The sequence below is a fragment of the Lissotriton vulgaris genome, chromosome 2_1 (assembly GCF_964263255.1).
Source record: "Lissotriton vulgaris chromosome 2_1, aLisVul1.2, whole genome shotgun sequence".
Lineage (NCBI taxonomy): Eukaryota > Metazoa > Chordata > Amphibia > Caudata > Salamandridae > Lissotriton > Lissotriton vulgaris.
This window is the reverse complement of record NC_141687.1, coordinates 10,395,331-10,417,793: the sequence shown is the minus strand read 5'-3', so window position 1 is coordinate 10,417,793 and position 22,463 is coordinate 10,395,331. Positions and strand designations below refer to the sequence as shown.

Below are 22,463 nucleotides of genomic sequence, written 5' to 3'. Positions count from 1 at the left end.
TGGTAGTGATCGTGCCGGGGCTTGTCTTTTAGGTTTTAGGGTTGTGTTTATGTAGTGTAGAGTAGTGTATTTGGGTTTATGATAGTGATCGTGCCGGGGTCGTCTTTTAGGTTTTAGGGTTGTGTTTATCTAGTGTAAAGTAGTGTGTTTGGGTTTAGGGTAGTGCTCGTGCCGGGGTCGTCTTTTAGGTTTTAGGGTTGTGTTTATCTAGTGTAGAGTAGTGTGTTTGGGTTTAGGGTAGTGCTCGTGCAGGGAGTTTTCTTTTAGGTTGTAGGGTTCTGGTTATGTAGTGTAGAGTAGTGTGCTTGTGTTTAGGGTAGTGATCGTGCTGGGGCTTGTCTTTTAGGTTTTAGGGTTGTGTTTATGTAGTGTAGAGTAGTGTGTTTGGGTTTAGGGTAGTGCTCGTGCCGGGGTCGTCTTTTAGGTTTTAGGGTTGTGTTTATCTAGTGTAGAGTAGTGTGTTTGGGTTTAGGGTAGTGCTCGTGCAGGGAGTTTTCTTTTAGGTTGTAGGGTTGTGGTTATGTAGTGTAGAGTAGCGTGCTTGTGTTTAGGGTAGTGATCGTGCTGGGGCTTGTCTTTTAGGTTTTAGGGTTGTGTTTATGTAGTGTAGAGTAGTGTATTTGGGTTTAGGGTAGTGATCGTGCCGGGGTCGTCTTTTAGGTTTTAGGGTTGTTTTTATCTAGTGTAGAGTAGTGTGTTTGGGTTTAGGGTAGTGCTCGTGCAGGGAGTTTTCTTTTAGGTTGTAGGGTTGTGGTTATGTAGTGTAGAGTAGTGTGCTTGTGTTTAGGGTAGTGATCGTGCCGGGGCTTGTCTTTTAGGTTTTAGGGTTGTGTTTATGTAGTGTAGAGTAGTGTATTTGGGTTTATGGTAGTGATCGTGCCGGGGCTTGTCTTTTAGGTTTTAGGGTTGTGTTTATGTAGTGTAGAGTAGTGTTTTTGGGTTTATGGTAGTGATCGTGCCAGGGTCGTCTTTTAGGTTTTAGGGTTGTGTTTATCTAGTGTAGAGTAGTGTGTTTGGGTTTATGGTAGTGCTCGTGCAGGGAGTTTTCTTTTTGGTTGTAGGGTTGTGGTTATGTAGTGTAGAGTAGTGTGCTTGTGTTTAGGGTAGTGATCATGCCGGGGCTTGTCTTTTAGGATTTAGGGTTGTTTTTATGTAGTGTAGAGTAGTGTATTTGGGTTTATGGTAGTGATTGTGCCGGGGCTTGTCTTTTAGGTTTTAGGGTTGTGTTTATGTAGTGTAGAGTAGTGTATTTGGATTTATGGTAGTGATCGTGCCGGGGTCGTCTTTTAGGTTTTAGGGTTGTGTTTATCTAGTGTAGAGTAGTGTGTTTGGGTTTAGGGTAGTGCTCGTGCAGGGAGTTTTCTTTAAGGTTATAGGGTTGTGGTTATGTAGTGTAGAGTAGTGTATTTGGGTTTATGGTAGTGATCGTGCCGGGGCTTGTCTTTTAGGTTTTAGGGTTGTGTTTATGTAGTGTAGAGTAGTGTATTTGGGTTTATGGTAGTGATCGTGCCGGGGTCGTCTTTTAGGTTTTAGGGTTGTGTTTATCTAGTGTAGAGTAGTGTGTTTGGGTTTAGGGTAGTGCTCGTGCCGGGGTCGTCTTTTAGGTTTTAGGGTTGTGTTTATCTAGTGTAGAGTAGTGTGTTTGGGTTTAGGGTAGTGCTCGTGCAGGGAGTTTTCTTTTAGGTTGTAGGGTTCTGGTTATGTAGTGTAGAGTAGTGTGCTTGTGTTTAGGGTAGTGATCGTGCTGGGGCTTGTCTTTTAGGTTTTAGGGTTGTGTTTATGTAGTGTAGAGTAGTGTGTTTGGGTTTAGGGTAGTGCTCGTGCCGGGGTCGTCTTTTAGGTTTTAGGGTTGTGTTTATCTACTGTAGAGTAGTGTGTTTGGGTTTAGGGTAGTGCTCGTGCAGGGAGTTTTCTTTTAGGTTGTAGGGTTGTGGTTATGTAGTGTAGAGTAGTGTGCTTGTGTTTAGGGTAGTGATCGTGCTGGGGCTTGTCTTTTAGGTTTTAGGGTTGTGTTTATGTAGTGTAGAGTAGTGTATTTGGGTTTAGGGTAGTGATCGTGCCGGGGTCGTCTTTTAGGTTTTAGGGTTGTTTTTATCTAGTGTAGAGTAGTGTGTTTGGGTTTAGGGTAGTGCTCGTGCAGGGAGTTTTCTTTTAGGTTGTAGGGTTGTGGTTATGTAGTGTAGAGTAGTGTGCTTGTGTTTAGGGTAGTGATCGTGCCGGGGCTTGTCTTTTAGGTTTTAGGGTTGTGTTTATGTAGTGTAGAGTAGTGTATTTGGGTTTATGGTAGTGATCGTGCCGGGGCTTGTCTTTTAGGTTTTAGGGTTGTGTTTATGTAGTGTAGTAGAGTAGTGTATTTGGGTTTATGGTAGTGATCGTGCCAGGGTCGTCTTTTTGGTTTTAGGGTTGTGTTTATCTAGTGTAGAGTAGTGTGTTTGGGTTTATGGTAGTGCTCGTGCAGGGAGTTTTCTTTTTGGTTGTAGGGTTGTGGTTATGTAGTGTAGAGTAGTGTGCTTGTGTTTAGGGTAGTGATCGTGCCGGGGCTTGTCTTTTAGGATTTAGGGTTGTTTTTATGTAGTGTAGAGTAGTGTATTTGGGTTTATGGTAGTGATTGTGCCGGGGCTTGTCTTTTAGGTTTTAGGGTTGTGTTTATGTAGTGTAGAGTAGTGTATTTGGGTTTATGGTAGTGATCGTGCCGGGGTCGTCTTTTAGGTTTTAGGGTTGTGTTTATCTAGTGTAGAGTAGTGTGTTTGGGTTTAGGGTAGTGCTCGTGCAGGGAGTTTTATTTAAGGTTATAGGGTTGTGGTTATGTAGTGTAGAGTAGTGTGCTTGTGTTTAGGGTAGTGCTGTGGTGTTTGTGTAGTGTAGGGTAGTGTTTTAGAGTGGTGTAGTGGTGTTTGGGTAGTGTAGGTTAATGTAAACAGTTAAAAATGTATAGAAGATGTATACTTAAGAATATACTGCAAAGTATATGCATATTTAGTACTTTTAAATGTATTATCAAACTACATGTTTAAATGTATAGCATACACAGCTAAATATTGCGTATTAATGGTATTTGTGTTGTAAAAACATTGTAGTAAAACCCTGCGAAGTAATGGTATGCTATGTAACATGATATATTCTAAAGGGTAAAGCCTTTTTGTTGGATAATGGCCATGGATCGTGGGGCATTAGAAGAAATATATCTGTGTGCTTCCAGTCTTATAATCCGCTACTGAAGACTGTATCACATATTGTTGACCCTCAACCAGCGTTGTCGCGTTGAGCCACATGTAGCGGCCAATGACTAAGGAGAGGGCATTGAATAAACAGTACACCTCAAGACAGAGCAGCTGTAGGGCCACACATTTTATGAGCTAATCAATCACAATAGGGCGGTGAAAAAGTGCTGCTCTCTACTACAATGATGAATCGCTGTAGTAGAATATGTAAAGAGAGTGAAATCGCCTGTAAAAACTCTCCATAGTGGAATGATTGTATGTACTACAATTGAGGTAATAATTGTTATCTCTGTTTTGAACACTGTCTGTGCAATCATGGATGTACATAGAAGACTGGGGATTGACAGTGCTGTGTCTGATAATAAATATTACCAGTATATTGGATATATCTAGAAGGATGTACACAGATATTGTGTTATCATTAACACATCCTCTTAAGGTTGTGGGTGTCCGTACTAGTGTGTGTGGAGAGAGTAACTTCTCTTCTAATGTCTTTCTCCAAATAATTGTAATATATAGTTGTATGAAATGTAACAGTCAATTTTAAATGTGTTTGTAGTGGAGTGTGATTAATGAGAGCACTATAAACGTACACTACTGTTTTGTTTTTGCATGTGAATAGTACAGTGTGCAGAAAGAAGAAAGTAGAAGGAGACTGGCTTTTTTGGCACTAGCGATCTTTATTGAAGAGATGAGAACTCATTGGCCTAATTTTGATACATTTATCTTAAGTGTATAATGTACATAATAAATCTATTTAACATTCTTCAGTAAAAGGTTTTTTTTGTTCTTAGAAATTGCATGAACACTGACTATATAACACTGATATATTATGTGGAATATATATATATATATATATATACACAACAGAATACTAACGGTGTGTATCATCTGAATAATTTTTTAAAATGCAATACATCAATAAATTGTGGAGAAAACTAATCAATAAGATTAATAAAAACACCCACATATCTTATATGTATCAAATTGGCATTTAGAAAAATAGTTTCTTGACATCACAGACAGGAGCAGTAATTTAGATTTTCAATTTACAAGAGAATATCATTACTATTAATGATGTCAGATGTTTCCAATATAGGCAAAAATACTGATTAATTTATTTAACAACAACTTCATCCTTACTAAAAAAAAAAGCTAAATCACTATATAGTCGTTACTTGGCCTAGGTAGAGTCTGCCGTACTAGGCGGATTTCCCAGGCAACGGAGTGCGTTAGGTTGGGCTATATGTGTTGATTTTTTTGGCGTGACATGTGCAGTGCAAGTGAGCGCTGCATCGGTCAGCCACTTGAGTACATTTCAACTCAAGCAGCAGCTTCCACAACAGATGGTTTCTCAATGCGAGCTGTCGTGACCATCCACAACCCCCAGTGACCTCCCATGTTGGGAAGTCCTGCTAGGAGATGGTCTAGCTTTTGAATTTACTTGATCGCACTCACAACCATAACTTTTTGCAGAGCTCCTCGTGCTCCGCGTATCGTGGAGTGTTGAAAACTCAAACTCTGTGAACGGAGCAGAGCTCACTGCCCAGGCCTAATCGTTAGCCTAAGTAGGACACAAAACGAGAAGGAACATGAACTTTAATGCTTTTTGTCTGTTTATATACACATAGACTTTTGTAAATATTATTGTTCTCTCAAACTTTGACGTCAGATGGCATTTTGGGAGTTTCCAGGGTAATATGCGCTTTATTGTAAGACTTGTGTCCTCAAATTCAGTCTAGCCACATGCATTTTTAAAGTAGTCTGTGCAGTGGCAAGAGGTGAACAACCATCCATGATGAATAACAATGGCAACAGCAGCTTTCCTATATATTGATATCTGACCACCTTTAAAGTTGGTGTTGTCAGTATTGATTTTAATGCCATCAGCTACATCTTTATAGCATGAGAATAAGATATTTTGAACTGTGTCTCACAATTCTTGTAGACAGCAGTTTTGATGTGCAGTCTGGATAGCAGCAATTCTGCAAGCTTTTACACAATGTTTTTAAAAAGCTATTGACTTGCAATATGGTACCATTAGGTACACAAATAGCTCCAATTGAATATCATCTCTCCCTGAAATTGGAACAATTGGCACACTCAGGGTTACATGTATAGTTTGTTTTAAAAACTAAATAAATCCAGATTGGATTATGGCAATGCCCTTTACTTGGGTGTTGCAAAATTTCAAATGTAACAACTTCAGACGGTTCAAAATATTGAGCCAGTCCACTCCTTCCCAATCCTAGATATACTGCTTTTGTCACTTTGCTTCACATTCTTCATTGGCTGCCTGTTGATCTCAGATATAACGTAAAGCTCTTTGCTTTTTGCATAAACACCTTTACAACTCAGGACCCCTGTATCTGCGCTCGTTGGTCTCATGCCACATACCAAGCCGTTTGCTCCACTCCAGTTTTGAGAACCTAGAGAAGGTCCCCAGAATTAAGAGGACCCGTCAAGGAGGTTGATCATTTGCCTTTCTGAGACCTCCTCTACAGAATACCCTTCCTCGTTCTTTAACAACCTGAAAATCGCTCACAGGCTTTGCAAAGCTATCTAAACTTGGCAGTTTCTATCCTTTTCTTTGCACTTGGTGGAGCGCTTGTTAGGTCCAGTAAGAAGATCAGTGGAGGGAAACCTTTAGTGACAGCCATGCACTTTACACATCCCTCAAAGAAATGTAATACAAAAAAATAAATTACTTGCTATTCTGTCATTTTCTATCACATTTAGAACTATGTAGGAAGCTGTTTTGTATGTGGTTATACCAATGTAAGGGCACCCCATCAAGAAAGTACATGCACCCGTAATTGGTTTACATAGCAGTAATTTCTAAGTAGCTGTTGTGCACACAATCAATCATGCGCTTTTTAAGCATGACTACTCACCCGTAAGAGTCTCAAGGCGCTGGGAAGGAGGGGAGGTGCAGGTTCCAGTCCATTAAGGAGGACGTCTATTGAAGAGGTTTCTCGTGAAGATGGGGAGTGATGTTGTCTGTCTGAGGTGGAGCACTAAAAGGTTCCAGGCTCTGGCCAAGAGGAAGGAGAAGGAGCGGCCTCCTGATCTTGTCTTCCTGGCTCTTGGAACAATGACGTAGGAGAGCTAGGATGATCGTAAGGTCCTTTGGGTTGTATGAAATTCAAGTAGGCTGTTCAAGTATGCTGGTCATGTGTTGTGGAGGGCTTTGTGTGAGAATCTTGAGAGCGATTTTAGCATTGATGGGGAGCCAATGGTGTGTGCACAGGTGCTGGGAGATGTGGCAGTGTCTTGGCAGGTTGAGGACCAGTCTTGTGGTGGCATTCTGGATGTTTTGGAGCTTCCGGGTGAGGCTTTTGTTTATTCCCACCTACAGTGTGTTGCCGTAGTCAAGTCTGCTGGTGACGAGGGCATGAGTGACGGTCTTTCAGTGCTTGAGGGGGATCGGTTTGAAGGTCTTACATAGGAGGCAGAGGGTTTGGAAGCAGGAGGACAAGACAGAGTTGGTCTGGAGGTCCATTTTGAGTTTGGAGTCCAGGATGATGCCGACGTTGCGTGTGTGGTCTGTGGGGGTGGGCGGTCTTCCGAGGATCGGGGCCAGCAGGTGTCGTTCCAGGCATTGGGGTTTGGGCCCATGATGAGTACTTATGTTTTATCAGTGTTGAGTTGTAGGCAGCCGCTTTTCATCCATTTGGGGACTGCTTCCATGCCTTCTTTAAAGTTGTATTTGACTGCATTGGTTTGATTGGATAGGGAGAGGATGAGTTGGGTGTCATCTGCGTGTGAAACAATGTTCAGTACATCGGTTCTGATGATGAGGGCAAGCAAAGCCATGTAGACGTCGAATGGAATTGGGCTGAGGGAGGCACTGGGGGACTCCGCAAGTGGTTGGTGTAGGATCCGAGAAGAGAGGACAGAGTCTGACCCCCAGCGTTCTGCAGGAGAAGAAAGAGTAGATCCAGTCAAGGGCCTTGTCGCTGTGAAGTCTGCATGGTAGGGTGCAGTTTGAAACTGTGTTGAAGGCCGCTGAGAGGTCAAGAAGGATGAGGGCTACTGTTTCTCCTCTGTCCTGGAGGGAGCGGATGTTGTCTGTTGCGGCCAGGAGTGCAGTTTCTGTACTGTGATTTTTATCTGAAGCCGGATTGGGAGGAATCGAGGATGTTGTGCTCTTCGATGAAGGTGGTGAGTTGGCTGTTGATTGCTTTCCTGATGACTTTTGGTGAGAATGGAAGCAGGGAGATGGGTCTGTAGTTTTTGAGGTTGGTGGGATCTACTGAGGGCTTCTTCAGGAAGGCGTTGATCTCAGCGTGCTTCCAGTTTTCGGGGAAGGGGGCGTTCGCTAGGCAGTGGTTGATGGTGTTGCGAAGCATTGGTGCAATGGTGTCTGCCAGCTCTGTTGAAGATGTGTTGGGGCAGAGGTACATGGGGGCCCCAGGGCGGATTGTCTTCGGTGGTGAGGGCTGTTTAGCTGTCAATCTTTGGCTTCAGGCTGTCAGGTGGCTGATAAGGCTTCAGTGTGTTGGCTGTCTTTGTTGAAGTTATCGTAAATGTTCTTGATTTTGTGTTGGATGCAGGTGCTGAGTTTGTTGTAGAGGACTTGTGAGGGAGGGATGCCAGTAGACTCTCTGGTGGGTTGGGTGAACTGAATGAGACACACACTCAAGTAGAAAAACTAAGACAATATAAAAAAACAGCACATCTTTCTATATAAATATTAATGCCAAGAACATCAGAATCAGGTAATAACCGTGAGTTATCAATTCTTGAAGCCATAGAAAATGTAATCAAATATTTTTTGAGGTGTGTACCTCAAACACAGCAATGTTATGCTATTGGAGAAACATACACTGCAGATGAATACCCTTAAACTATTTGGGGGTATGCCTTCTAGGTCTTAATGTGGTTAAGGGTCCAGCTGTGCGGGTTTACCTGTCCTGTTGAGTGCAGGTACAGAGGTTTTGATTGCATTGGTAGCCTCGAGCACTACATGTTAAGGTCTATAGAAGAAGAATCTGGTAAGGAATGGCTGCAAGTGGGAACTTGGGAGCAAGTCTGGCAGAGGCCAAATGGGGGCTCAACTCTTGAGAGTCTCTGGGGCAAAGGGACACAGTCAGTTTGCATGGATATGGGCAAGGGAACTGACAAAACTGACCTTCTGGAGCAGTGAAGACGTCTTCCAGGCGAGATGCACCCTTGGTGGGACCAATGGCCAGCAAATGTGGTTGGTGCCTGTAGCTATACGTGGTCCATCCACAGGGAGAAGGTGCTTGGTTATTTAAGGGGAGAACAGTTCTCAAAGGGTTTGAGGAGGCTGCTCAGCTTCTTGACAAGTCAAGCTTTGTAATTGTTGTAATTGTTGCAGTGCAAGCAGCCAGGCAGGGTTTGGTGCTAATTTCGGTGCAGGACATCTGTTCTCATGACTTCAGCTCTTCTCTGTCCTTCTTGTGGTTCCCAGGAGACAAATTGGAGTTCACAGTGTTAGGGGTCTCCCTAAATACTGTATTTAGGAATATTCAGTGGTAGAGTAGCATGGGGTAGTAGCCAATGTACTGCTTACAACTGGAATGACTATCCCGCAATATGTTCACTTCCTGTGAGGAGTGGGCCTAATCCTGGTTTAATTAAAAAAAGATGATGAAAGCCTTCCCCAAGTGTCCATGTCAGGGGGCCCTTGTTGTGGCTATGCCCGGACTGTATATTTGACACGCCTTCTGGCTAGTTAATTTCCTCCTACTCTGTTACCAAATGGGCCATTGGGCGGGGGTACAATTCCCCAGGACTGGGGAAGCCATGGTTGCACATCACTAGTCATCCGGCTGGAGGAAGTGTGAACTCCTTCCTCTAGAGCAGGCATTGATTCTGGCTTGTGAGAGCCTGTGCTCTCACCTACAAGGATCAAATGCTTGCCTGTGAGGGTAGGGTTGATGATACCAGTCAGCCACCACACTAGTAGACAAGTAGGTTTCCCACTGGGTGCATGATTTCCTAAATCAGATACTGTCTTCAGTATTTATTTATCAAGACATAATGTTTGATACCAAACACCAGCATGTTCAGTGATGCCATTACGTAGCTCATAATGTGCAGTGTCTAGTACAAATAATTGAGATTTATTCCATGCTCTCTTGTAATGTCTAGCAATGCAACTAGCCATCACAGCGGCATATCTGATCGTGCAGGGGTGCCCTCACATGTAATATAATGTGCCCTGCCTTAGGGCTCTAAGACTGGCTATAGGGATGACTTAACGATATGAATAACAGTGTAATTGGGCATTGCAGACATGGTGTATGAATGGTTGTGTTTTCAGAAGGGCTTGCCCCCTTTCATGCATCCTGCAGTGGCAGTCAGCATACAGCTGGGTGCCGGAGGAACCATTCATCAGGGACTTACACAGGTTCTAAAGCCCTTGAGAAATTGGGTTGCAATTTAATATGTGTCTTTTTTTAGGGAAAGAGCTCTGGCACTGAAGCCTAGTTAGCATTATCAATCAATCAATGCTTACAGTACACTTCTTTTATTGACACAGCTTCAAGTACCTTCGCACTATGTATTTTCTTTTTGTATGTTCCTTGATGTATTAATCGAGAATGCAATTGGAAATACTAATGTATTGTAGGCAGAAGCATATGTATAAAACCTTATTAACTATTGGTCCAATCTTCAAAATGGCACCTTACTGCACTCAATGCAATATCTCTATGATATGAAATGGTATAGATGAGTTTTACACATTTCAGAATGTGGGATAATTGTAATGATTAATGTGGGCACTTGAATAGGCAGTTACGTACATGCAGGATTATCTCCATATTTATTGATGAGCAATATTTCTAATGAAAATGTCATTCACTTGACATCTACAGTAAGAATGTTGTATGAATGTTCAGGTTTTTTAACATATTTAAGATATTTTGATGTTCAAGAAACTGAATAAAGTATTTTTGATGAGCTTGTGCCTCCACTATGCACTACTTATGACCTGACATGCTATATCAGTCATAAAATGTTATTTGACATAATTTATGACGTCACTGATGACATCACAAATTACATAATTGATGGCATCATTGGGGACAAAAACTTTTAAAACCCTCTTTCATCTTCCTCAAAATTCCTCCGGCACAGATAAAATTGGAATTTGGATTAGCTAACCAATCATTTGCACGAAAAGGCAAATTTTTAAAAGTATGGTACAGCATAAAAAATGATAAGGCAAATCAAATTTCCCAACTTTTATGGCAGGAAATACATATAAATAGTAAATTATACGCCTGAAAATATTTACATGCTGCTCTTGATGAATACTCAACAACTCCCATTTGGAACACGACAATAAAAACAGAATCATTCAAAAGATCTATCAATAATATAACAAAACATGTATCACAACTTAGGGATAAAGACTCTTTTGTAAAAATAAAACATGCTTGGCAACTAACAAATGGTTTCCCAAAGGTGAAAGTACAACCATACCTGGAAACCTATGGTCCCTAAAGCACAAGCGCATTTTCATAAAAGTTTGTATTGGTGGAATTCCCGCAACATGTCATCTTATGCCATGGCTACGAACAGAGGAACCATCACATAGTCGTTTATGAAAACATTATCCACTTGCTGTGTGTATTCCCAGAACTAAAAACTGTAACAAAAACCATTCTTAAAGGGCATTTTAACGCACGAGGAGTTCGGAATTGCAGGCAAACTTTGATAAAGTGCTTACAATCAGACGATATAAGATTGAACTCAGCCTTTGTAAAGTTTTTTATAAGTACTGTATCAAAATTAGACCAGCAGATTTAAATTAATATGTATTTTATGATGTATATTTATATGTTAATAGTGTTATCAAACTGATATCATCAAAGTTCAACTATTTAAAAATAAGGCATCAATTATTCATGTTTTTACCTCTTACTGTTTTTACTTCTTTTTTTATACATTCTGGTTTTATAGTGTAAGATTTTCAGTAATCAAACAATAAAAAATGAACTTGAACTTGATGACATCATCCAATAAGTGTGCTAGTTTTTTATAGTTTACATAGCATCAGGTAATTACCATAGCACTTTTCTACCTAATTCTGTACAGCCTGGGTGCAGCTCATGCATGTGTTTACGAAACATATGTGCTCCTAATGCATCAAAGGTGTTTGTTTAACCCCTTGCATGCTCATGACGCCCCCCCATCCCCCAGCACAGCAGGGGAATGTGCCGAGCAGGGAAGGTGTTAAAGTTATTGTGTATTTTTATATGTCTGTACTGAAGAATAACAATGTGTGAAGGTGACAGTTGACAATTTGTGTTCACTATGTTTCACACACGTTTTTTCAGTAATTTTAAAAACGTTTTTTAAGTATTTTAAGCAGCCTTGAGGTTTAGACAGAAATATTTAATTTTGCGAATTTATACTTAACTTATAACTGGGTTCATCAGGTATTATGCAATGCAGAAGGACCTGTTTTGCTCCAGAAGATAGGTTGTGTATATGTATATGATCTTTAGCACCTTCAGGTAGTGCTTATTTTAACAAATAGTTTATTTTATCAAGTAGGATCCTTTTTGCCAAATGTTCACTGTTCTTAGTAGATAATCTCTAGTAATCTAGTGTATTTCTCAGGAGAGTTTCACTGCCTGCAGTCTTGTACAGTAAAAACTCTCTCCAAATAGTAAATATTGTTTACAGTACCCACTTCTCCACTCATACAACATAATTTCTCAATGTACGTTCAGTAACTGCCAGGGGGTTGATACAGATTAAAGCTTTCCATTTAGGGCATTACTTTTGGAGCAGTATTTTTTAAAAACTTGAATTTCTCTGAATAGTAGAGTAACGATTGAGCACTGTGTGCAATACCTGTGGTTGATTAATAATGTGAAGTGTATGATATCAGGGCAATATGGATGATAACCCATTCTTTCCACATTTAACACCTTGGCTGCGCAGGATATTCCTCTGCTGTGCTGGGCCATAATGATAATGGGTGTGGTCATGACGAGCTCAGCTCGTCATGAGCACCGAAGGGGTTAAGGGAGTTGTTCATCCGATGGCATTAATGTGGCCTCATATTCTTCTAAGCTATTTTGCACTCACATTCGGAGCTCTAATGCTATGCCCATTTATAGCGCAAAGTGTACAAAATAACCTTGGATGATGTCACCAGAGCTGTCATCAGAAATGTCATCAATGATTTTAACTGGGATTGTCTCAGTGATGCTATCAATGATGTGGTGCAATATGTGAAGTTGTGTGCAGTGCATGGTGTAGGCACAATCCACTGACATATTCACCTAACTATAACATCACTTCAACCTTTGTTTGTTCTTTAAGTGAATATGTATATAAATACAGCTGTATATAGATATATTATACATTCTAATAGGTTATATTATGTCATTGTGAGATAATGTATTCTGTGCAGTAGTATGTACTTATAGTATGTTGTAATGCTGTTATGCAACATTAAGTGTCACAGCAAACAAATTATGGGCGGAATGCTGACAATGCAAACATTCTCCCCCAGTCAAAAGATCTGGGTTAAAAACATTGCCTTTTGTCCACTTTGCCACCCCAGCCCTTTGCAAATAAGTCTTGACCCTGTGCCTCATGGGGACAGTCCAGACCGTACAATGAATTAAGGCCCATATCTCTGTCCTGGGATGAATGTGTGACATTGTTATGCATTCTGTCCAATATTTTTTTTTGCATTTGTCACCCTGAGTGGGACGGGTATGCCTAGACGGGTGTCCCGTGCTCGCCATGCCACTGGAGTAAAACTATCCTAGCTGATGAGGGCTAAAAGCCTAAAACCAGTCCTAGGATGTTTGTTTCTAGTCCAGGGAGGACCTGGCCTGGCAGTTTGGGCTGGACTGTTCCCATTGGGTGCAGGGTCATGGCTGATTTTCATATGGCTGGGTCCAAACTGGAATGTTATGTTATGTTATATGGTTTTATATAGCGTTCAGCTGCCCCAGCCAAGGGGCTTCCCGGCGCTATCACAGACAAGAAGGGCAGGCTGCCCCAAACAGGAAGCACAACAAAACTCAACATAACAGCTGTCTGGAGCTTACTTCAAAGGAAAGAGATGGGTCTTAATGGCCTTTCTGAAAGTCAGCAGGTCCTCTAAGCCATGGATCTGGGACAGCAAAGCGTTCCATAGTTTAGCAGCAAGGTAGCGGAACGAACAGCCGCCCATCCGGGAACGTTTCATCCGTGGAACCGCTACCAAGGGCCGACCCTCAGAGCGCAGTGCACGCAGGGGAACATAAAGGGTCAGTAGCGTATAGAGCATCGGTGGAGTGGCGAGCTTTAGAATCTTAAAAGAGAGAAAAAGAGCTTTAAATTGGATCCGCTTTGCCACAGGGAGCCAAGGAAGTTTACTAATAGTATCGGCAATCAGATGGAAACGTGGAAGTCCTACCAGGGTTCTCGCTGCCGCATTTTGTATATGCTGCATTCTCCTGATCTCTGCCTGGTTAGCCCCTAGCAGCAAGGAGCTAGCATAGTCCAGGTGAGAGAGGATAGTCGATTGCACTATTAGCTGGCGGGTAGGAGGGTCAAAAAATTGAGACCCCGTAGGAGCCCAAAACACATAGCTGCCGTTTCTTCAGTATGGGTGCAGAGACTGAGAGAGGAGTCTATCTATAACGCAAGATTTTTAACTTCTGTTTTGGGATCCGGGATTTGACCTAGTGTATTCGGCCACCACTGTTCACCCCAGAAGTTGGCCTTTTTTACCCACTAGCAGAACCTCTGGCTTACTCGCATTTAACTGCAAGTAATTAGTGGTCATCCAGTTAGCCACGGTCATCAGGCCATTTTTAAACCTGGAGGCGCACTGAGGGGAATCATTTGCCAGGGCAACCACTAGCTACGTGTTGTCCACATATGAGACTATTGAAAGTTCCCATTGCTTGGCGACCGCAGCCAGTGGCTGAACATAGAGATTGAACAAAGTGGGACTGAGCACCGAGCCCCGAGGGACCCCCTGCTCAATAGATCATTCCTGGGATAGAAACGGGTGAGTGGAAACCCGGAAGGATCTTCCAGTTAGAAAGGATCTGAACCACTCCAAGGCCTGGCCCATGACACCTGCTTCTTCCAGACGATGTAACAGAACACCGTGCGAGACCGTGTCAAAGGTGGCACTCAGATCCAGTAGAATCAGTGCCGCCGTTTGACCAGAGTCAAGAATGGTCCACAGGTGTTCGGTCATGGCTAGAAGCGCCGTCTCTGTGCTGTGACCAGAGCGGAAGCCATGCTGAGAGGCATCCAGAATGTTATTGGAGCACATAAAGCTGGTAAGAGTACTATTAACGTCTGACTCTGCTACCTTAGCCACCCAAGGGAGAAGGGAGATTGGCCTAAAATTCTCAGGTTTGGTAGGATCCAGCATTACTTTTTGATAATAGGGGATACCCACACCTGTTTTCACTTCGCTGGTTTCACAGCCGACAGAAAGGAGGAATTTATTATCTGACGGAGGGGAGTCAACAAAAGCGTGGATGCCTCCCTAAATTGGGCGGGTTTTAGGGGGTCGGCAGGAGAGCCAGACTTCATTTTTCCACACAGTCTTTTGAGCTCTTCATGGGAGATTCCAGGGATCACTATGAGTCTGGTGGTCGGCTCAGGACTGGAAAGGATAGATCTATAAGGTACTGGTATGGGTGAAAAGGACCTATAAATTACACAAACGTTCTCCACGAAGAAGGACGCCAATAGCATGGTGAGCAAAAAAAACATGGATTTAGGCCCAGGTCTCCTTACTCGGGTGAATGTATGACATTGTTCTGCATTCTGTCCATCGAGTGTTCTTTTTGCATTATTTATGCAAACTTATGTCACACCAGCATGTGTACTTCCCAGAGGCATCAAATACTCTTTCTGGTTCTTCTGTTGCCCTATAGAGGACCTGAAGAGGCCATATAATTTTGCTGCACAAAATCCACAATAAATACATACATGCATTAGATCATCACTTTAGTTCGTGTTTTCTCTTGCACTAAAAGCTGTACATGTATAAATCATCAGACAGTATAATTACCCTGTAAGACAAACAGCACTCACCATAAGGTCCCAAGTCTGCAGATGCCCTCTGGGCAAGAAGCAGAAACACAATGTACCCCCACATTTGAAAATCTGAAAGAGAGGGTACATTTTGTCAATATTAGTGAGAATGTCATAGTTTGCAACTGTTTTTTAGCCACTGCCAATTTGTAATGTCATAGATGTAATAATTGTGGTTATAATTGATATCAAGGTGCAGACTTCCCTCCTGACTTTGCACAATACTAGTCACTTGAACACATCAGGTAATGGTGAGAATATCCAGCGCTGTGGGACGTACACTGTGTAAGATGAGCTTCACCGCTTCTAGGCTTCAGTTCATGAATGCACTTGTGTTAGGATTTTTCTAAATTTAGTAGTAGTAAAGTTAGGACTCCTAACTTTAGGACTCCTAAACTGAGAAAAATACTAAATTTAAGATTTTCGGTATTAACAGAAGGCATTTAGGAGTCCTAACGTTAGGAGTTTTAACTTTACTACTACTAAATTGAGAAAAATCCTAATTTTAAGACTTTTGGTATTCACAGAAAGCATTTAGGGTTTCTAAAGTTAGGAGTCCTAACTTTACTACTACTAAACTGATAGAAATCCTAATTTTAAGACTTTCGGTATTCACAGAAGGCATTTAGGAGTCCTAAAGTAAAGTTAGGACTACTAACTTCTGTGAAAACCGAAATGAGTAAGTGCCTTCTGTGAATACCGAAATGAGTAAGTGCATTCTGTGACTACCAAAATAGTAGTAAGTTTAGGATTGAGTCTTAAGTTCATTCTGTGAATCAGGTCCTGTGTTCTTATCTATGTTGTACCTGCCAATACCATTGCAATAGTAGTTATAAATACTAGTAAATTAATCATCTGTAAACTCATTGTAAGCTCATTAATGGTATCATCTGAGGTCAGTGTAGGGTATGTATAGGTAAGACCCCTAAAAGGTGTGAATGCCCCATGTTTGATTAGTGAGTAAATGCCAACGTTAGCTTGTGTGGTCTTTAAATGACCCCCTCTCTGACCCTTGGGTGCATCCACTTGTTGGCATTTAAATTGGAATGTAAAACTGCGTCAGACTTACATTATATTACATATAGACTCAGATACTGTAAGTAAAGACTGGGCTGACTATGTTAATTGAACACTCAGTCACATACTATATTGCATACTTGTAACTCACTCTTGCATGGCTTAGATGTCCTTGCCAATCACTCCTAATTCACACATATGTTCCCTATACACTGGAACACCACTATTTGCTGTAATCTCAAGTCCTCCCGCTAGCATATCTTCCACTCAGAGTTAAATGTCAGTGACTTAATCTCCTGCTCTCTCCATAGCCCTGCAGTCTCCGCTGTCACCCCTCTGAGAGGTGAATACATCAACTCACTTTGTGAGAATCTCTTGCCTATCCATTTATCTTCTGTTGCTCATGCAAAGAGGGACATTGCCCATATTAAATCTCCTATCAATCCTTCCAAGAGATGAATACATCCTACTCACTCTGCAGTCACTCCCTCAGAAAGGTAAATACATGCTACTCCTTCTGCTGTTGGTAGCGCAGAGAGGTATGTTCCTCCTGCTCACTCTATGGGAGTCTGCATTATCTCAGTCACATCTATTTGCAGTTAAATAACCCCTATTTGATGTCTGAAACTCACAATCATGGATATGTATTGTTTATCTATTTCTCAGGGAGTTTAGGAAAATAAAAACTCTGGTTCAGAGTGCTGTGCCCAGGCCTGTATCTAATGTTGACATATTCCTCCTTAACTTCCAGTCTACCCTCTGCCACGTCAGCGACTGGATGGGGGTTAATCACCTCAAGCTCAACCCCGACAAGACAGAATTGGTGCTTGTCGGGGGAGCTGCCAACCCATGGAAATCTACCTTTTGGCCTGTGAGCCTAGGTCTCCCCCCCCCCGAGTACTGTCAACTCAGCAAAAAGTCTAGGAATCATCGTCAGTAATGTTCTCACGATGAAGCCCCAGATCAATGCTGTAGGCTTGTCGAGCTTCTTCCAGCTTCATAAAATTCAGAAGATTGCCCGCTTTTTGACCACTGAGGCCCTCACCCTGGTCCTGCTAGCTTTAGTCATTTCGAGGATTGATTATGCCAATTCTCTATATGCATGTATCCCGTCCTATTTAGTGAAGAGACTGCAGCTCTTTCAGAACCAGGCTGCACGCCTCATTTACCATCAACCTAGGCATCAACATGTGAGCCCTCTGTTAAAATCTCTCCATTGGCTCCCTGTGTCTGAGCGGTGTAAATTTAAGCTGGGCTGTACCATCTTCCTCTAAGTGTTAGAACTGCCTCTCCCTATGCACGTTTCAGGTCCCTTCTCAAAGCTCACTTATTCTGTAATGCTTATCACTAATGCCCTTGCTTTGCGGACTGTCTTTTCCCTGCTGCTCGAGCACCAAGAAACCGCTAGGTGTTAGTTGAGCTTTAGAAGTAATTTTTACATTACATTACATTACATATTTTTCTAAGAGAGTTAAATGCCACACACTCACTTTCCCTAATACCCTGTACTGCACCCAAGTCTTCCATCACTTTCTTATTGAGATAAATACCTTATGTTCACTGCCTGTGATCCCTTGTACCCCATGCTCACTGCCTCTAATATCTTAAACCCCATACTGGCTGCCCATAATCTCCTGCACTATCTGCATTGCTGCCTTGCCTTCTTTATCAGATTAAATACCCCCTACTCACTGTTTCTAAACTCTTATATCCCATTGCCACTATCTGTAATCTCTTGCACTACCGCCAATGCTGCCATCTCTCCCTTATTGAGTTAAATACCCCATACTCATTGTCTCTAATCTCCTGTAGCCGATACTCGCTGTCTCTAATTCTCTGTATCCATAGTCACTGTCTAAATTCCCTTCTATCCCATGCTCACTGTATCTATTCTCCCCTGTACACCATACTCACTTTTCCTAACCTCTTGTACCCCATACTCATTATCTGCAATGCCCGATCCCTCATACTCACCGTTTCTGATCTCTTTTATACCATACTCACTGTCTGTAATCTCCTGCACTACCTACAATGCTACCACCTCTTCCATATTGAGTTAAGTACCCAATAATCACTGTTTCTAGTCTCCTGTATCCCATACTTGCAGATTCTAATCGTTTGTGCTCGTATTCACTGTCAGTAACGACCCACAGTACCTCCAATGCATCCTTCTCTTCCTTATTGAGTTAAATATCCCATAATTACTCTGTCTACTCTATACCCCTTGCTCACTGTATATAATCTATTGTATCTCATACTCACTTTCTCTAGTCTGCTATACGCCAAACTCACTGTCTGTAATCTCTTATGCCACAGACTCACTGTCGCTAATCTCTAGTAAATAAATCCAGTATTTGTAAATCGCACAGCTTCCCATAGGCAATCTGGCGCTGGGGGCAGTCGGTAAGATTAAGCAAGATATTGCCCAGAATCACATGGTGCTGGGCAGACCCTTCCCGCCGGTGCCGGGGATTGAACCGTGATCCACAGCGTCCGGCGTCAGTCGCCCTGGCCTCTGCACCACACCTCTTCCACAAGTACCCTGTACTCACTGTCTTTGATCTTGTGCAATTCTTCCAATACTGCCATCCTTTTCTTATCAAGTGAAATACTCCTTAGTCAATGCTTCTAATCTTATGTATTTCATACTCACTATCTCTAGTATTCTGTACCCAAAACTCACTATATCTCTTCTCTTTACCCAAACTCATTGTCTGTAACCTTGTACCTCGCACTCACAGTCTGTAATCTCTTACATCATACTCATTGTCTCTAATCTACTCTACCCCAACACAGTGACTCTAATCTGCTGTATTGCATACTCCCTGTCTTTAATCTATTGTACACCATATTCACTGTATGCAATCTCTTTCATATAAAGTTAAATACCCCATACTCAATGCCTCTACTATTCTGTATTGTATCCTTACTTTCTCTAGTCTTCGGTACCCCATACTCAATTTATATAATCTCCTGTACCCCATACTCACTGTTTCTAATCTCCTGTACCCAAGCTCAGTGTTTTCAATCTCCTGTACCCCAAACTCTCTGTTTCTAATCTCCTGTACACAAGCTCAGTGTTTTCAATCTCCTGTACCCCATACTCACTGTTTCTAATCTCCTGTACACAAGCTCAGTGTTTTCAATCTTGTGTATCCCATACTCACTGTTTCTAATCTCCTGTATCCTAGCTAAGTGTTTTCAATCTCCTGTACCCCATACTCACTGTTTCTAATCTCCTGTACCCTAGCTCAGTGTTTTCAATCTCCTGTACCCCATACTCACTGTTTCTAATCTCCTGTACCCAAGCTCAGTGTTTTCAATCTCCTGTACCCCATTCTCACTGTTTCTAATCTCCTGTATCCTAGCTCAGTGTTTTCAATCTCCTGTACCCCATACTCACTGTTTCTAATCTCCTGTACACAAGCTCAGTGTTTTCAATCTCCTGTACCCCATACTCACTGTTTCTAATCTCCTGTACACAAGCTCAGTGTTATCAATCTCCTGTACCCCATACTCACTGTTTCTAATCTCCTGTACCCTAGCTCAGTGTTTTCAATCTCCTGTACCCCATACTCACTGTTTCTAATCTCCTGTACCCAAGCTCAGTGTTTTCAATCTCCTGTACCCCATACTCACTGTTTCTAATCTCCTGTACCCTAGCTCAGTGTTTTCAATCTCCTGTACCCTATACTCACTGTTTCTAATCTCCTGTACCCAAGCTCAGTGTTTTCAATCTCCTGTATCCCATACTCACTGTGTTATATTCATGGACGTTAGTTTCCTGGTGGAACCTCCATTGCTACCACCTCTTTCGTATTGAGTTAAATACCTCTATACGGACTCTCTCAATTCACCGGTACCCAGTTCTTTGGGCCCCTTGCACCGCCCATTGCCACTACCAGAGCTGCTAATGAAGTAAATGTGCAACTACTAGCCATCACACTGTGACGATACAGACTGTTCGAGCCCCCAAAGCTCTAAGAATGGCTGGGGAGGCAGGTCCTAGAAGTTTTAATATTCATTTGATTAGTAAAAAAACTCTTGTTGTCTTCATGTCTATATTGAAAGTCAAAGTCAAAAAAGGCTTTATTTCGATAAAAACATATTATAAAAGCTTCACAATTTTTTAAAAAACACATTAGGGATTAAAAACAAGAAATAATCTATTTACACAACATTTTTACAACCATATTTACATGTTAAAAGCAACATTTTAAGCAATCAATTTAGAATCAGATTAAACATTTCATTTAAGCCTTTTACTTCTAACATGCCAAGGCCATGATACAAATATGGAGAGACCACAGGCATACAATGGCAGTGAATCTGCCATTAGAATGCTCAGTGCCTCAATATTAGACTTAGTGTTTAGCAACCGACACAGAGGTTTGAGCCACCTGTTCCTTGGGTTCCTATACGCCGGGCATTCAAACATAAAGTGTGCTATTGATTCTGGTCCGGTTAGACAGAAAGGGCAGAATACTATCGTCTGAGCCGAGGGTTTCCAGCGAGCTGTTAAAGCACGCACTTGGAGAGCCCCGACCCTAAAACTGAAGTAGAGGGCCCTATCAAATGGTTTCCAGATGATATCCAAGTAAGGTTCCCGGATTGGTAGATCCTTGAACTTGAGAAAGTCGTCCGTTAGCCTGCCCAGAGCATGATCAGTGCTGGTTCTAGACACAACCCAATTCCAATAGAGTCTCTTTAGGGTTGCCTTCGGGGAGGAGGACCTACTAACCCATGCCTCACTAAGGCCCAAGTCACCTAGCAAGGCTTACATCTTTTTGCCACTTTACTTTATGCCATCCAGGCAATGACATTACTTCAGAGAGCCCTTTAGCATATCTGGCAATTCAGGTACTCGCCGCCACAACCGGGCCCATGAGAGCAACGTCCGGAGCTTTGCCAGATCGCTAATAGGGCCACAGCCTACATCAAGCAATAAGGGTATCAATGGGGTACTCTGGGGAAGTGACATAAGATCCCTATAGAATTTATTTTCGGAATTCATCTGTACCAGTAGTGCCCCATAGCTCTGCCCTATAAAGAGCAGAGCTAACTCCCTTAGCTATTTATGACACTAGAACAGGGTATAGGGTAAGACACTTAACTGCACTCAATCTAATGAATCTTGGTCACGTTATATCTAAGGGTGCCAAGAACCTGAGGCCATATACCCCTAGGCCTCCAAAATCAGTGCCGAGGCACTGTACACAATTCAAAGAAATAGTTCGGCACACCATAAAATGTTCAATGAGCAATTTCAGAGAGGTCAAAAAATATATCAGTAAGCCATTATGTATTCTTTTCTTTCTTTATTTTCAGTCTTCACAAAGTAGCCAACGCGTTTCGTCCAAAGGACTTCTTCAGGGCGAATTGATGGGATGTAGTATAGTATACAGGATTTTATCAGTTGGAACAAATTTCTCCAGCTATTATGATGGCACCTGTCTCCAGATGCTGGGATGGCAGCTATCCTTTTATTTTTGTGGTAGATTGAACGGGTTTTTGAAAGAAGAATATGTTCCAGCGCAAAGGGATGTCAAATGCGCATCCGCACAGGTGATGAAAGTGTTCACCTTCGCCAGGTTGGTCTTGCGTGTTGTCTCCTCGGGTGTCGTCTCGTAAAGTGGTTCGAGTCTCGAAGAGTTAACACTTTCATCACCTGTGCGGATGCGCATTTGACATCCCTTTGCGCTGGAACATATTCTTCTTTCAAAAACCCGTTCAATCTACCACAAAAATAAAAGGATAGCTGCCATCCCAGCATCTGGAGACAGGTGCCATCATAATAGCTGGAGAAATTTGTTCCAACTGATAAAATCCTGTATACTATACTACATCCCATCAATTCGCCCTGAAGAAGTCCTTTGGACGAAACGCGTTGGCTACTTTGTGAAGACTGAAAATAAAGAAAGAAAAGAATACATAATGGCTTACTGATATATTTTTTGACCTCTCTGATATTGCTCATTGAACATTTTATGGTGTGCCGAACTATTTCTTTGAATCTAACTCCCTTAGCTATATAAGTGTCAATGGCAGGGGCTATTGTCCTAATCAAACAAGAACGCTGTTCCTTGAGCAGTGCCCCGGCTACCCTCCTGTGAGTTAACAGCATTTTACAGAGGTGCGGGTCCACTGCATAGTATGCGAGATGCGTATGCCTAGATA

At 42.1% G+C, this 22,463-nt stretch overlaps 1 protein-coding gene across 1 annotated transcript in view; it reads right to left on the bottom strand.

The window, feature by feature from the left end:
- LOC147729452 (uncharacterized) overlaps positions 1–22,463 on the bottom strand; it is a 53,837-nt gene that overhangs the window by 17,074 nt on the left and 14,300 nt on the right. Inside the window, exon 2 of the mRNA XM_086958431.1 lies at positions 15,270–15,341. Within this exon, the coding sequence (XP_086814557.1) occupies positions 15,270–15,333 (64 nt within the window). The 5' untranslated portion in view covers positions 15,334–15,341. The remainder of the gene's footprint in view (positions 1–15,269; positions 15,342–22,463) is intronic.